The following is a 15,920-nucleotide window of genomic DNA, read 5'->3' as shown; positions in this document are numbered from 1 at the left end:
TGAATTAAAAACTGAAATAAGTACTTTAATTTTTTCCCCAAAATCGTATTGGCATATAATTAAGCATGACAAGGATAGCTTCATAAGCCACGGTACTCGTTTGTAGTAGTACCCTTTAAAGTTTCAATTTGCGGGGCTAAGTAAGGCAAGCTTTTAAGAATGCAGACAAATTCATTGGAGCGTAATGTAATGACATTTCGGTATAGTTCTGTAAAAGTATCAAATCTTGATAATTGCTTAATTTTTCGTGCAAAATCTTGTTTAACGTTGCTTTATAATTTGTACAATTTGTTTTGCCTTGCCATGTCATGGTTAATCTTTACGGGTTGTCTTGTCAATATCTTGTTGCTTGATACCAAAGATTCTTGATACCAAGACTGGGTGTGATCATTTCAGATCTGGCCAACTGTGTTCTTCTTGGCAGTACAGCCAAAACACAAATTGGAAAAATAAACTTCAAACAATAATCTACAATAGAGCAGCAAAATAATCCAAATATACTTTTCTAAAGACACAAACAGTCATTAAATTACTATTAAAGCAAACCAAGTTAATGTATCGAATTCATTCAGATTCTTTAGTCAATATTTCACGCCGTTATGAAATGTAAACAAAGTTGCAACGATTGTGCGTTCTTTGGTTTGCTTGAAGAAAAATTCAAATTTAAAATTTCATATTAAAATTTGCATTAATAACTGATTAATCAATTAGACATTACTAATTAATCAACTCACATATAGTAGTTTCTCTACTTAGTGTGGTCTTTGAAACGGAGAATATACACAACTAAGGTCAACAAAGTTCATCGATATACAAGAAAGTAACCAAGATTAGAGGTCAAACACTTTCATTTGATGAGGTCACACCTCCACATGATTATCTTCTGAAAACTTTTCCATGATTTTTTGCCCTCTTTCCTCATGTACCGATCCTGTCTTTTCACGCCGTTTTCCATTTGGCATTCCGATATCTTTCTCATCGTCCTCATCTTTGTCATTGTCGCCAGAATCGTTTAGAACAATTCCACTTTTAGGTTTGAGGTTCTGTTCCAATAAATGACGTCCAGAAATTTTGGTAAGAACAGCTCCTAAAGGCGCTGTTAAGATAACTGATACCACGGCAATGGCAAGGATCTTTCGAGCCCATTCCTCGAAACCCGGTTCTTTTTCCTCGGCTGAAAGGGATCGAACATAATCCAGAGGTACGCTTCCAATAGCAGCTTGGACTGTAGCTTTTGGGATGCTAGAAATGGATACAAATAGCTTCTCTTTCCAGTTTAGACCAACTCCAAAGCAGCATATGTAGGCAGCACCGAGACGGGCGAACACTCCCAAGGTCACCACAACTAAAGCTAGTCCGATCACGCTCCAGTTCAAATCGCCCAACTTCAATTCTGCCCCGATTAGCCCAAACAGAAGGGGAGCTAGGTACCTCCAGCTAATTGCAAAAGCCTTTTCTACATCTTCAACGTCGTGTGAACAAGAATGGACTGTTGAGCTATCACTTGACGTGAATGGGGTTCCTTTGTTCCACCTTCGTGACGCTACGAACCCAACAGTGATGACAAAAAGTGCCCCTGCTCCGTGAGCTTTCAGATGCTCGGCTCCGAAAAACGCGCAGATACTACCCAGGAATAGTAAACTGTACCTGAGGTACACCTTGTGGTTATCCGCAGATGACGGCAGGAACCAAAGGAGAACTCCAAGAAGTGCTCCGGGAGTTGCACCCGCCACGAACTCAATTGGGGCTTTGCTGATGACCCAGTATACACTGCCCGTTGCAAAGGTTATTGTCATGGCAACTGAGAAACAACAAATGGCCACTATGTCGTCCACGGATGATGACGCAATCACCAAAGTTGGGATTCCCTTCTCCGTTCCGTATCCCTTATCCTGCAATTTGAGGATACAGGCCACTACGATTGCAGGACTGACAGCTGCCATGATGAACCCGATCATGAATGCCCATCCCCAGGGTAACCCAAGCAGAAGTTTAGCGGTTATGGCAACCACCGGGGATTCGGCGCAGACTCCGGGTACGAATGAGAGAAGGATGCAAACACGTTTCATTTTAAGGAGCGATTCGGTGTCCAGTTCGAGTCCAGCCCTAACCAGGAGAGCAATGAAGGCGATGTTTCGGAGAGAGGAAGAGGTGTGGTGGTCTACATGGTAGTGAAAGATGGGCAAGTTGCTCACAAAGATACCTAAAGAAACAAACGTTATAGTCATACCCCTCCCCTGCCTTGGGGTAGAAATATTTTTCGGATAACTAATAATTGAAACTAGTAATTGATAACAAACTTTTCATTTTTGCGAGATAACCATTAGCTTAGTTTTTGTATGTTGTCGGAAAATAAGGTGTTCTATCCTGCCATACCACTTTCGTGTGCTCAGGGAGTAGAAAAGAGGCAGTTTAGTGAATTAGTATTTGTTGTAAAAGTAGGAATTAGGGGGGGGGGGAGGGTGAACTACTATTTTGCCAGGAAATTATTATTTTTTATTTTATTTTAAGTTAACAGGTAATCACCATATGTAAACTCGAGTGTTCTCAAAATCAAAGTTAAGAAAAATGTTGCTGCAAGAGTTTTACCTGCACATATCATGCCAACTAAAGAGGGTAAAAAGAGGAGCTGTTTCGTCAACACCCCGAATGTCTCCGAGAAGAGGTAGAGGGTGAAGATTGAGAAGAGGGTGCCCCCTGGGAATACAGTCTGCTGGTACTGGTGGGGACAGAGGGCGAAGAAGGAGGCGGCAAGGAACAGGTACAGCAGCACTTTGGTCATCAGTCTAGCTATAGCCCCAGTGGGGGGAAAGAGGGATAACCCCTCCCCACGGTAGTAATCACGGAATAATACCATTTTATAACCAATTTATAACTTGCCTAGGCTAAACAAGGGTTAAAGCTTAGGTACCGCAGAATTTTAGGTCACAAATGGCAAAGTGGTTGCTCTTTAAATTTAAGCGAGAAATAACTTTTTCAATATGGCGTCAATTCGTTGAAAATTTAAAATTCAAATTTAAAATCAGTAAATTGCTTAGATTAAAATTAGTGCAATAAATGATTTGGATAATGATGATTTGATACAAATTTGTCGCTCGTTTTATAGTCGAGTGCGTGAACAAGCAAAGCAAGAGTCGAGTGGTAAAATCGATTAGACTCAAATTTAAACAAGTTAGACTCAACAAGTTTGAAGGATTTGTGTCATTAATTATCCTTAATTGGTTTTGGAACAAACCTTCAATGCCAATTCGTCGTTCAAAACGCCAGATACACCCGAAACGGACTTTCAAACTTGGATAAAATTATCGGGTTAATCGAGTTCAAATCAACTTTACGTATTGCGTTGAAATCATCAAAGCACTGACAACGAAATTCAAATCAAATTGACAAATTTTGGCAGAAAATGGCCAAAACTGATGTAAGCTGTTTGTTATGGCGAAGAAGACAGTTTAATGAAGGTTGACTGACCAAATTCAAAGTTTGTTTTGCGGCCGGTCAAAGAAAATGGGATAAAGACTTCAACAAGAAGTAGCTTAAAACTAACTTAAGCTTTGTTAGTCTTGATTCTATTAGCTTTTGGGTAAGTTCGGGCTCTTTTGATAAAATTGACTTTTTGTTTGATCGATTAAGCAAACTTCTAACGCCAAATTTGCTCAACAAATTAGATAAATCTGGTTTCAATTAAGAATTGGTAAATATGCGTCAATTCGGGATAAAATTCGAAGTGCAACGCAACAATTTCAACGCAGCGTAAAAACTCGGACTATTTTAGTGTTTGTCAAACTTGGTTTGTGCTTTTGAACAGCTGAAAGCTGGTTCACTTCAACTCAAAAGACGTCTATCGATTTATGTATGATAAGGTTGAATAAATTTGACTGGCCTCGAAAACAGAGTTGACGCTAAAATAATAGTACTTTTGTTCCGTTCCGCCGTAACTTTTGTTAAAACATATTAGATAGTTAAACTCTTCGATTTTTCAGTTTTGCGGAATTCTTTAGCTATGAAAGCCGGAACGTTTTTCTAGCGGAACTTTTTTATACCGCCAGTCGGTACAGATGAATGGCGATTTTTTGCGCGTATGGTAAGTGCGATAAATAGCTATACTTGAAGAGTTGCTTCGCCGCTTTTTTCAATTATTCATCCTCTATTCTGAAGCGTACGCACAACTTGTATGCTTTTATGCTGTATTTTATATATTCCACACCGCGAGCGGTGAATTTTTCAATGTGGGTAAAGAAGTCTTGAGGGGGTAAGGATTGAAATTTAATAGGAAAAAGATGCATCCATAATTCAAAGTTAATTACAGCAATTGACGGGAAATTGCGAAATGAATAATAATGATGTGTGCTTCTTTTCTTTAGCTTTCAAATCGTTCGAATGCAAATTGTTCGCGTTGCCTTTTCTTTATCTTCAACAAAGCAAATTTTTGCAATATTTGGAATAGATAAAATTCTAAAATCGATAAAGTTTGTAAATAATTGATAAGGTCTATAAAAGAGATTGTTTTATGTCTCTGTTTTTCGCAAAATTGCGTCGCAAAGTTAACGTGTTTTATAATCTGCAAGACACCGCGATTTTAAATGCCTCGATGTTGTTGGCATAACCGCAATAGTTATTGGCAAAATTTAAATAAAAGTAAATTGATTTTATTATAATCCTTGGTCGAGATGATTGACTCCTGAGCGGTATTGATGCAATACTGTCGGAAATTTGGGCAAAGTGGGTAAATTGGGCTAATGGATTTGCAACAAGGACCCCCTGCCGTGTTTTGTAATCATTTAGACAAACTACTCCTACTCGCTAGGATCTAATAAATTGGGCAAATTTATAAAACGTGAACAAATTGACCCGATTAGCGTGATCAAATTTGCTCATTGCGTTTGGCTATCGTGTTGCGTATAAATAAACAGACGCCTATTGCGATGCGCATTTGATAATAAATTGGTATGACCATAGAATATGGAAAAGACATTTGCTTTTAGGATTTGCTCCCGGCGCGGTGGATTTAATTCCCCAGTTTCTGTGATCAATTAAATCCAAAAGACTAATATGAACTATCTCCTTTGAAAAGGAGGGCTGATGTTGAAGGGTGTATGCATTGATGAGCCGAATTAACTATGTGCTTGTGTGAAGTGTAAACCTGCTTGACCCGCCTTGACCGAAAGGTCGCGTGAGTTGGGTTTCTGGATCTTGTTCACGTGAGGAAATGCGGGAGTTGCTGAAACAAAAAACAGACGTTTATAAGCAACGAGGAGATTCGATAAACGAATATTTGCGCAATAATTCGACCTCTCATTCGCAAACTGTTGAAACAAATAAAGTTTCTCCATGTTTCAATATTAAAACTGACAGCCTTTTCAACATGCTATAAAATTCAGTAGAACAATAAGACAACAAGAAATTGTCCTGAACAATTCTCAAAACATGTTTGTGTAGCTCTGTATTCACATTCAGAAGAATGAAAAATTGTAGATACAAATCAGTCTTCAAGGTAAGAAAAATTGTAGAAATATTTCGATACTGGAAAGTTTTTCTCAGAGGGAGAAATAGCTACAGTTAAATAATTAAATCCGCCTATTCAAATGTTGATTCCACAAATTCTCTTTAAAATTAATAAATATAAACAAAAAATATCATTTCGAAGAAATGATTAAAATCCAGTTAAAAATAAGTTAATTTTGTTCGACTTTCAGGCAAAAAAATTTCAATGCACTAGACTATCATCTGAAAATAAGGACACCAACCTATAACTCCCAGAACGAAAAAATGTTCGTGGAAAATCTGAAGGTCGTCTCCGTTTCTACGAATTGTAAAAATTGTGCTAACAAACATGACAAATTTTTTGTAAGTAACCGCTGTAGCATTAAGAATGCGATAATGACTGTAGTCATTACAGTTTTTGTGCAAAAATGCAGTTTGAAACACAAATTACTAAAGAATTGTTAAGTTTATCTTGCTTGAAAAATCAATATAGCTTGATAATAAATGATGACTATGCATGAGCAACTTAAAACGTAAATGTAAATTGTTTAATTGTTTTGTTATCACCTTTGGTGATGTACAGTAGAGAAAAAATTAGATCGTTTTCATATCAAAAACGGCGTTCAATAATTCGAAAAATGCAAACCCATTGATTTTGGAGGCTTTTGATATGGGTTAAGCAAATTCTTTTTTTAACAATTTTCTTTAATACTTTATTGTTCCATTTTATTAACTTATTCAATCAATAGTCGTTTTCGGTCAACAGTTGGAACTGAAAAAAACTTGTGTCACAGAAAAATTAACAAAAAACTTACTAAAGACTGTAAAGACTGCTAAGACAATATTGTGTTGTTGTCTTATTTTTGAAGGCCAGGACTTACAACCGATGGAACCAATAAGGTAACAGAGACAGAGCGTTGCTGTTTTTTCTTTGAGAAAGGTTATCAATGCGTTTTCTTTTATTCTTTGATTGTCACAAGAATCAGGTTTTGGCAGAGCAGAAAACGGCAGCTTCTGAAAAAAATTTTCAAAAATATGTTTTTCAGAGTCAATGAGTATATTACCTCATTGATTCCTATGACAAGGATTTCAAATCTATCCCGTTATCCAGTTATAATTAAGTTAATTTTGTTGCTTGCAAAAGAGTTCGATAAATAACACTGCCATTAGATAAAAAGACAAAAATAAGATCGTTTCGATATCATAAACAGCGTTCAATAATTAGAAATGAACATATTGTTTGGACAAAGTTATTTGAATATCAGATTTATTTTCAAATTGAAACAAACAATTTGTTCGAGTTTCTGAACATACATTTACTAAGAGCTTTGGTTGCTTTTTATTGCACTTCAAAATTAATTCCGCAGACCACAGGCTTCAATTTTGACAATCTGAAAGTAACCCCCCCCCCCCCGAGTTTGATCGAAACCCACCGAGTTTGGTCAAAATCCAAAAGCTACTCAAACCCAAATTTCCGCGAAGTACGAAAAGAGTAAGAACTCATACGAAAAGAGTAAGAACTCATTTGTTTACATATCTCTGTCTTTTGGGGGACTAGAACAATGAAATTAAAAATTTTTGATAGTTATTTTTTGTTAATGTTTTGGTTAATATTTGACCTAAGTTATTGTTCCCTTTCTTTCGATTTGAATCCCAAAAAACTCCATTTAAATCAAACTACATTAAAATAAAATTAAAATTTACTTTTTTGGATTCGAAAATTGAAGATTTTACAAATTTTTGCTTTTAAATTAATCAAAACTTCACTGTAAATAAAAAAATGAAATATAGAATAATTTGAAATAATTTTCAAAAAAAATTGTTATTGAAAAAAGACGTTAATTTTTGGAAGCTATTTCTAGAGCCGCTGATTTTGAAGATTCATTCTGCAAAGAAAACGTTCGATTGGCTACAACACATCTCTTTCACATCTCTTTCACGTCTCTTTCACCATTGAACTTAATAATGCAACTAAAATGCTTTTATTGTTGGCATAGAATTATTGGTTGCACAAAGAAAAGGGACAAAGAATTTTGCACATTTGGCTAAAGTAATCATTTCAAATTTCTGCTATAATTTTTGAATGAAACTTTGTAACTGAAACAAGGAGACTCGGTAATGTGCGACCGCTCATAACGTTCCGACCACGCTCAACCACAATTTTGGCAAAATTGACTTCCAAATGAGGAACAGATCAAAAAAAAATTACAAGTATTTTTCAACAAAAAAATTTGTGTATGAACGAAAAGATAGGCTCCAAAGAAAATAACTCAGTGGAGTAAAAATTGACGCAGTAGATTCATAAGGTATGCCAATATTAAGAAAGCGAGTCAAGACGAACAGCAAAATCAAACAGCAACAAATATTAATTACATCAAAAAATTTGTCCGTTCTAAAAAAACAAAAAACAAAATAGCGGCGGATAAAACTGAAACGAAAGAAAATAACTTGTAATTCACCAGAAAATATTTGGGATATGTCCATTTTAAAGAAACAATTAGACAATAGAAAACATTAAATTTGAAAAAATCGCACAAAAACAGTAAAAATTTTGCCAAAAACAGTAAAAAAACAAAAACAGTAAAATTTTTTAAAAAAATAATTGATTTGAAAGTAATGAAAACCATAAGAAATCAACTGAAAAATCACATAGGTTTTACAATTACCAGTGTTTCTAAAGTTGGGAACTAAGAACAGACAGTGTTCAATTTTCATGCGGTTACAAAAAGAACAACACATAGACAAAAAAAAACAAAAAATCAGTTAAATTTAGCCAGAAAACGCTTTTGAAGCCATAAAGCCATATTTTGGCTCTCAAAAAATGTTTAATTGCACCTTCTCCGAACCCTAATAATATATTACGTGACCTCTTTATGAAACCAGGTAACAAGTAGACAAAAAAGTAAAAAACAAAACAAAAGTAAGTAATACTTGTTTTTTTTTCTAAAAAAATTATCTTCAAAAAATTGAAAGCCATTAATTACAAAATGAATTAATTAAATAGGTCCGTTTATTCTTCCAAAGGAAGCCTTTGAGAGCTGCAATGAACCAGAATATATCCTAATTCTTCAAAAAGAACGAAAAATGACAGAAATCGAAAATAAAATTATTTTTTCTTTGAGAAAAACCCGTGTCGATGCCAGTAAAGTCATAACAAATTCTTAGATTTTGTGAAACCAATCCCTTTAACACCTTTCAATGACAACAATTTTTTCATGTTTTGCCCGGTAATTAACGAGACTAGACAAGGTAACAAACAGACTATAAAAGGAACAAAATTGTGAAGTTAAAAAATATTTTTTTTTATTTTGGAAAACAATTGTTTCAAAGTCATGAAAGCCATCAGCTATCTACTATTATCAGAAAATCTGGCCAATTTTTCTTCCATGACAATTGAGTGCAACCGGGTCATTGTACAGGAATTTTTTTCCACTAAAAAGACAAAGTAAAAGCGACAGTTAAAGGCAAAATTAAAAACTTCAATTAAATTCTTCAAGAAAGTATTGTCAAAGCCGTTTAAACCAGAGTCTATATCCTAAAGTATTTTCCCTTTATCAACTCTGCCTTATTTTAAACGCCAATTTTGTAATATATGTCAACATCGTGATAATGTGACAAAACTAGAAAACGTGAAAAATGGGCAAATACCTGAAAATAAAAAAAGTGTGAAATCTAGTAATATTAAAGCGAGAAAACCAAAAATTCAGGTAAAAACCGCAATAAAGATTGAATTTCAATTCAGTAGAAGGAATAAGTTTTCTTTCATTGCTGACAGTAAGCTACAAGTTGACTAAATTAAGAGAAAAATGGAGGCAAAGTTTAATAAGCCATTATTTAATTAAAAAACAAATATTTTTAAAAGTCAAAACAACCATAAGCCCTCAAGCAAAAAACTAGATACAACAGTTTGGAGCTAATTACGAAGCAATTTGGACCTATTACTAGTGAGTTTTGATTTGGAATGTTCGGTTATTTAATTAATATATAAAAAAGATCGAAGTTTTTTATTAAAAAAACCGAGTGATTACAATCCGAAATGTTTTTGGATTGTAACAGTCCAAGATTGGACAAAACCAGCTCTGTTAATGCTGGTCGTCCAATAAGATTTATTAATTTTTCAAATATTATAGATATAGATATTTTGATAGTTAAAAAATCAAAAATAAATGCTGCGTTTTTGATAATCAACGAGTAAAGTTAGCAAAAATCGGCAAAGTCTTTATTACAGAGCACGTCCAACGGAAGTTGAAGCAAGAATAGTCCCTTTATGAGACTACAAAAAATGTGTTAGTGGTGTTTTGGTGTGTATTTCCAGCAAAATTAATCAGGGTGGATTAAAGAAACATATTTTGTGCTGTTTTTGATGAAAAAAGTCTGAATTTTGAAATATTTAGACAGAGTTTTTGACAAAAAAATTATTTAAAAATGGCTGACAACCATTTACTGTCTTTAAAAATAAAATCAACAAGGTCTTCGTTTAAAAAAGTAAAACAAATTTCAGCAAAATTAGCGAAATTTTAGTCAAAAATTCCGAAAAATGTGAATAAACTCAACGGAATTCACTCTATTTTCTCAAAAGTTTAAACGTCGATAACTCCCTTTAAAAAGCGAAAAGAAAAAAATCTTATCATTGCTATATTCTGCGCTGGACAGGCTTTCTAATGATACCAGTCTCAACATTCCACGATGAATATATCGAGCGGCCGAAATTGCCTGAAAAAAAAAAACCATTTGAGTATATAGTTCCTCCCCCCTCAAGAGGAGTCAGAACAATAATAAAATTGTTGTCCCATGCTCAATTCAAAAATGCTGGCAAATGTAAGGCAGGTGCCTGCTCTGGTAACCAGCAGAGCTGGACTTGAAATTCAAATGAACTTGAAATAGAACTGGGCATTTAAATTGACTACCAATTGCCAAAGAATATTGGAATTCTCAATAATTACCAAACTATCAGGGAAGCCAACCACCCGCATTTGAAAAACTCATCTACGTTAAAAGCAACTTATTTTTTGACAATCACTTTCACTTCGACTTCCAACAACTTTAAAACTTCAGCTAGTTGTCTAAAAATTATTGATTCTGTTTGTGTCTTTAATAATAGTAACAAATTGAAGCAGGGAAAATCTGCAGTCATGATTTAACTGAACTTAGTTTTGTTAGCTTCATGTTTAGATTTTTTCTAACTTATGCTGCCTGTATTTAAACTTCCTTTTTGGAAAGGAGAAAAATCTTAACAAAAATCTTCAAAATCTGGAAAAAAATTTCAACTCAATGTTCTCCTTGGCTCTTTTTCAAAATCATTAAAGACAAGCTATACTGTTTATGTTAATTTAACCAGCTCTTCGTGCTCTGCTTTCTGTGACAGAATGAATAAAAATTGAAATGAAATTCTTTAGTATCAACAAAAAAATTGACGAAATCGTTTCAGTCACATTTCTCACTATGGTTTGTGCGTATAAATTTAGAACCATAATGTTTATCCGTTTGAAGTTACAGATCAAATTAATTTTTCATTTTCAGATTGTTCCGAGAATACACTGAAAATAATCGGCAATATAAATTTTTTTTCTATCGAACTCAGTTTTATCATTGAGCATCTATAGTAGTTATAGCAGCGTGTGAAATACTTGAAACTGTGGAAAAATTTTAAAATGCGAAAACGCTCAGAATGATTTTTGTGGAGAAACCAGAAAGATTTTCTCACAACCAAATTGCACAGTAAACTTTTACCGTATTGTTATAGCAAAAAAATGCTGGATTTTTTACCGGGAATGAAGCTGACATTTGTAAAAAAAAAAATAATATATTTTTGAAATTTTTTTTTTAATTTATTGTTTTAAAAATAAATAGTGTTTCGTATGGAGTTTTACAGCATATACCATTTTTTCTGTCCTCAACCACCGATCTCTTGCTTGCAAGTTTAATATGAGCAAGCTACAAATTACTGGACACCACATATGATTAAGCGTCTGATTAGAGCTCTAAATATCAAATATGAACCCACTATGAACCATATACTGAGTCGTAAATTGTTTTTCCGCAGTTCGGTTATTATTTTTTTTAGCTCAGCAGTACTTGGCGAGAGAATTTGGTTTATAAATTAGTATCAAATATATTATTTCTAATCAAAATGCCTATTCAAATTAGTATTTCGGCCTGTTTTGTCTGTTTTTGTTGGCTAGTCTTGTCTTGTATTCTTGTACTGTTTTGTCTGGGAATATTTAATTGCTTGGGACTGCTTTGCCCACTGGGACTATTTTGCCTGAGACTGTTTTGACCAGACATTGTTAGAAATAAGCCCATACTGCGGTGAATAATCTATAACTTGATTGTGAATGTCATGAATTTAATCGTAAGATCAGAGGTAAAATCCACCACATCATCTGACATTGTTGTCACTTTTTTGCCGTTAGTACGATTGAGATGCTCGACATATATAAAGTCATCATTTGCCACAAGATGACTATACAAAATAGCCCAGTTGTCTTAAAGCTTCTGAAACCCCTTTAACTGAGAATTGGAACAAAACATAACATAGATAAGAAAGCGTTGAAGATGTCTAGTGCTTGAAGATAATTTCATTCAAGACCGGATTACTTACTTTCATTGCCAAGAATGGCACCATTTAACAGCTTAGAAAGTAAAGCGAGAACTAATTCTTCAACCAACGCTAGATTACAGCAGTTATCAATTTTGTCTAACTTTGATTGAACATGTACGGGATTTCTTGGTGATTCAAAGACGGGTTGATTTGATACGCATGTTTTATAACCCATTAGGTTATAAATTCACTGTAAAATAGATTTCAATTGAGGATAAGAAAAAGATGATACATGTTATACGTTAAGAAATCTATAAAAGTTGTAGACATTCAATTTTTCAAGAGCATTTCATGACTAGAATTTCTTGCCTGATTTAAGCAATGGCGCCACCCTTTTAAAAATTGACAGGGCATTTACAATAAATTTCCATAATTTTGTCGCGATTGAAGCATTGGATTTGTAGTTAGTTGATGATTTGAAGGCGGGCTAATTTGAATAACCCATTAGAGTATAAAGTCTCTGTAGAACAGATTTACACACAATACATGCTATACGTTAAGCAATCTATAAAACTTGTGGACATCTGAAATAGCGTAAAATTGTTTCACAGACAGACCAACAAAATAAACCCTAGACTAAACTCCAACCAAATGTACTTTTAAAATCATCCCTAGGCCTAAGGGATGTGGAAAACAGAAACATTTAAAAAGGGGGAAAATGAGCGGTAAAAATTAATATTGAGAGATGTGATCATAAAACATATCTCTTATTTCGATGCCATCAAACATTTCAAAACTCTAGCAAATTGCAATATTTTTTTTGTGTTCAATTCGATCCAAATTTAGAAATTTGGGAACTCAAGAACCTCATTAGAACTCAAGTTGCTCTATAACAAAACTACCATTTGAAATACTCGAAGTTGTTTGCACAGTAGTGAACAAAAAATAATTCAAGAACTACTACTGCATGTAAAAGTGATTTGAGTACCGGGCAGTTTTGAGATGAGGCGGACCCGAGTTGAAAGTAAACCCGGCACTAATCATGAAAGCGGCATAATATTTCTCTCATTGTTTTACACCCCCTAACTAATTAGGCAAAAAATGATATCTCATATAATTAATTTTTGAAATAAAGTTTCGAACTTCTGAGAAAAATAAAGAAAACTTCTACGCTAAAGCAACAAATTTACAAACCAAGAATTTTAACACAACACAAACCATGGTGATCTCAATTTTTTGAAGGAAAAAACGACGAGTGATCAACTTGTAATCAATTGAAAAGACAGTGGAAAGAGGAACATCTCCATTTTATAAATATTGCGTAGATTCCTCTTCATTAGAACATCACAGAAAACTCAATTTTTTCTGAAAGTCTTCTAAATCCTGTAAAACAAAATAAATGTTTAATCTTGATTTGAGAAAAATCTCAACACCTCTAGACTAATTGCTACATAAAAGGCTACTGAAGGCTGAGAAAAACAATTGATGTCTTGGTTTTAATTTTTTGCACTGTACTACGTCAAAATTCGTTATCAGTTTCTTTCTGGTTATATTGATAAAATTACATAAAAAAGCATTCTCAATTTGGTTCGAATTTAAGCTTTTTATGACCTGTGATTTGCAAAACCTCTACCGTTATGTTATGTTTGCAAAAAATGTGCTGTTCGGTGACTACTGATTATGGTGATCTAACCCCTTTTGATTTTCTCGGGAAAAAGAAATGCGAAATAAACCAACACGAAAAAGGAAGTTAGCAAGTTAATGATGCCACTAATAGTAAAAGAATAGTAAAAGAATAAATATTAATAGTAAAAGAATTTTACTGTTAACTAAAGTTACCATATTTTGACGCAAAATCTTTTTTGTACTCTTGGTAGTTTTAGTACTACTCTTAGAATAGCAAAATATTCCGAATACCAATAAAGCTATTTACTGCTTTGTTAGAGTTGTAATAAAGTTTGTGTATGGGTGGTCTAATTGAATGAGGTTCCTATGAAATGCCGGCAAATTATTTTACTTTGGGATAAATTAGCCTAAAGCCAAAAGATTCAGTCATACTGAGGAGGTTGAGCAACATAGACGACAGAAAAGAAAAGTATTTAATTTTAAGTTTTTGAATTTAAGAATTTTACCGAAATGGTCGCTCAAAGTGAATAAAATTAAAGAAAAGTTTGAACATTTTTGAATGAGCTTTCACAAAAGAACAAACCGCGGTAAATCCACGAAAAGGTAAAAATAAAAATCCTGCAAATCAAAATAACCAATCATGCCTCTCATACGTTTTAATATGAAATTTACCGACAAAAGAATACCCACTGACTGCTCATCTCCCTCACCCCTCCCCCACTCCCTCCCAACAAAGTGGCGTCAGTACATAGATGTAAATCTGAACATCACAGATGGAAAAATTGCGTCCTTCAGGCTTTAATTAGACAATTTTCTATTATTTCTGTTTTTAATCATAGACGTTAAAGTACTGTTTACAGTGAAAGCAGACGGCTACTTTTGGAAAAGTCCTCTATTATGCGAATGACTATGCATTCTCCGTTATTTATGCGGCCTTGGTAGAGGAGTAACTGGAAAAATAAGCAAAACAGGCAGTAAATGGTCATAAAAGAAATATTTTACAACTCAAAATGTCTAGTAATTTTTTGCGTTGAACGTAGTAAAATGTACCGATGAATTTCATCGCCACAAAAATTTCACTCACCCCTCCTAAGGACAGCCCAGATGTCTGGAATTCAAGTCCGATTGTTCATCGTCTCGCCAAATTGCACTGTTTTATAACACAAACGGAACTATTACAAAAGTATAATCTCTGAAGCAAAACTTACTTCATGATCTTGATGACACACGTACCAAAGCATTGGTCAAAACATGCTAAAACAAACGTAAGAAAACAAGATCTCGGCATAATACATAGCAATAAAATTTAGCAAGCCAAAATTTTGTATCTGGGAACAAAATTTTATTAAGGTTTACAAAGAAAGCTTTTTTGCGTTTCAATTTCTTGTCAAAATATTTAAAATTTTGCAAAATTTGACGAAGACAAAGCCGCTCATTCTTTTGAATATATAAAGCTCCGATTCACTCGAATAGATTTAGCGAATTTTACCAAGATCGCCAATAAATTGTTACACTCTTTTGAGCATTACAAAATGGCAGAATTGAAAATTGCGCAATTTTACAACACTTGGTGGTATGATGTAGCTATGTAGCACAAAGTTAACTGAAACCATATAGTTAAATTAAGCCGACATGAATCCACTTATATTAATTATCCATTCACAATATTTGCCCGTCGATAAATTATTTGTTGATTCTAATTGAGAAATTTTTATACGGCAATTTTTTTCTTTTGATATTTGTTTTTGTAAAACCGAAATTATTTTGTCTCTCTATTGTGTCAAAAAAGAGAATTAAAAAATCTCTCGTGCATCAACAATATTGTCATTTAACGCAACTTATTGCAGCTTCAGGTTTAAAGTAGTATCAACACATTTTAGTCAACAATTATTTGAGTTTAAAAAAATAAGTAGACCCAATCTCCGTGGAATCGAAGTGGAATAAAAGTTGCTTCTAGGTCAAAAGAACAGACGATAAAAATAACAACTAAAAATTTTAAAATGCCAAAAACGGACCCAGATGATGTAATATTTAGCAAAATCCCCTCAGTTGTGGAGTTTACTGCTTGAATTTTTTCCTTTCATAGGGAGATAACTACAAAACGTCAACATTTTTTTTATATTTGTTTAACGAATATTTTATTTGTTTAACGGACACACATACACACCCACACACAAACACACACACACACACACACACACACACACATATATATATATATACATACATATATATATATATATATATATATATATATATATATATAAATATA

General features: G+C 33.7%; 1 protein-coding gene across 4 annotated transcripts in view; it reads right to left on the bottom strand.

Annotated features, from left to right (window-relative positions):
* Positions 1-598: 598 nt before the first annotated feature.
* Positions 599-15,920, bottom strand: part of LOC142341524 (sodium/hydrogen exchanger 9B2-like) — a 36,779-nt gene continuing 21,457 nt past the window's right edge. For 3 of the 4 annotated variants that reach the window (XM_075392521.1, XM_075392522.1, XM_075392520.1), the window contains exons 2-3: positions 2,590-5,218; positions 599-2,203 (exon numbers count right to left, since the gene is read on the bottom strand). In XM_075392521.1, the coding sequence (XP_075248636.1) occupies positions 861-2,203; positions 2,590-2,857 (1,611 nt within the window). In that variant the 5' untranslated portion in view covers positions 2,858-5,218 and the 3' untranslated portion in view covers positions 599-860. Of the gene's footprint in view, positions 2,204-2,589; positions 5,219-14,732; positions 14,859-15,920 lie in introns of those variants that run through there. The other variant, XM_075392523.1, reaches the window with a different exon arrangement.

The sequence above is a fragment of the Convolutriloba macropyga genome, chromosome 6 (genome assembly GCF_964194025.1).
Source record: "Convolutriloba macropyga chromosome 6, txConMacr16.3, whole genome shotgun sequence".
Lineage (NCBI taxonomy): Eukaryota > Metazoa > Xenacoelomorpha > Acoela > Convolutidae > Convolutriloba > Convolutriloba macropyga.
The sequence above is the reverse complement of the archived record's forward strand: the minus strand, read 5'-3'. Positions and strand labels throughout refer to the sequence as shown.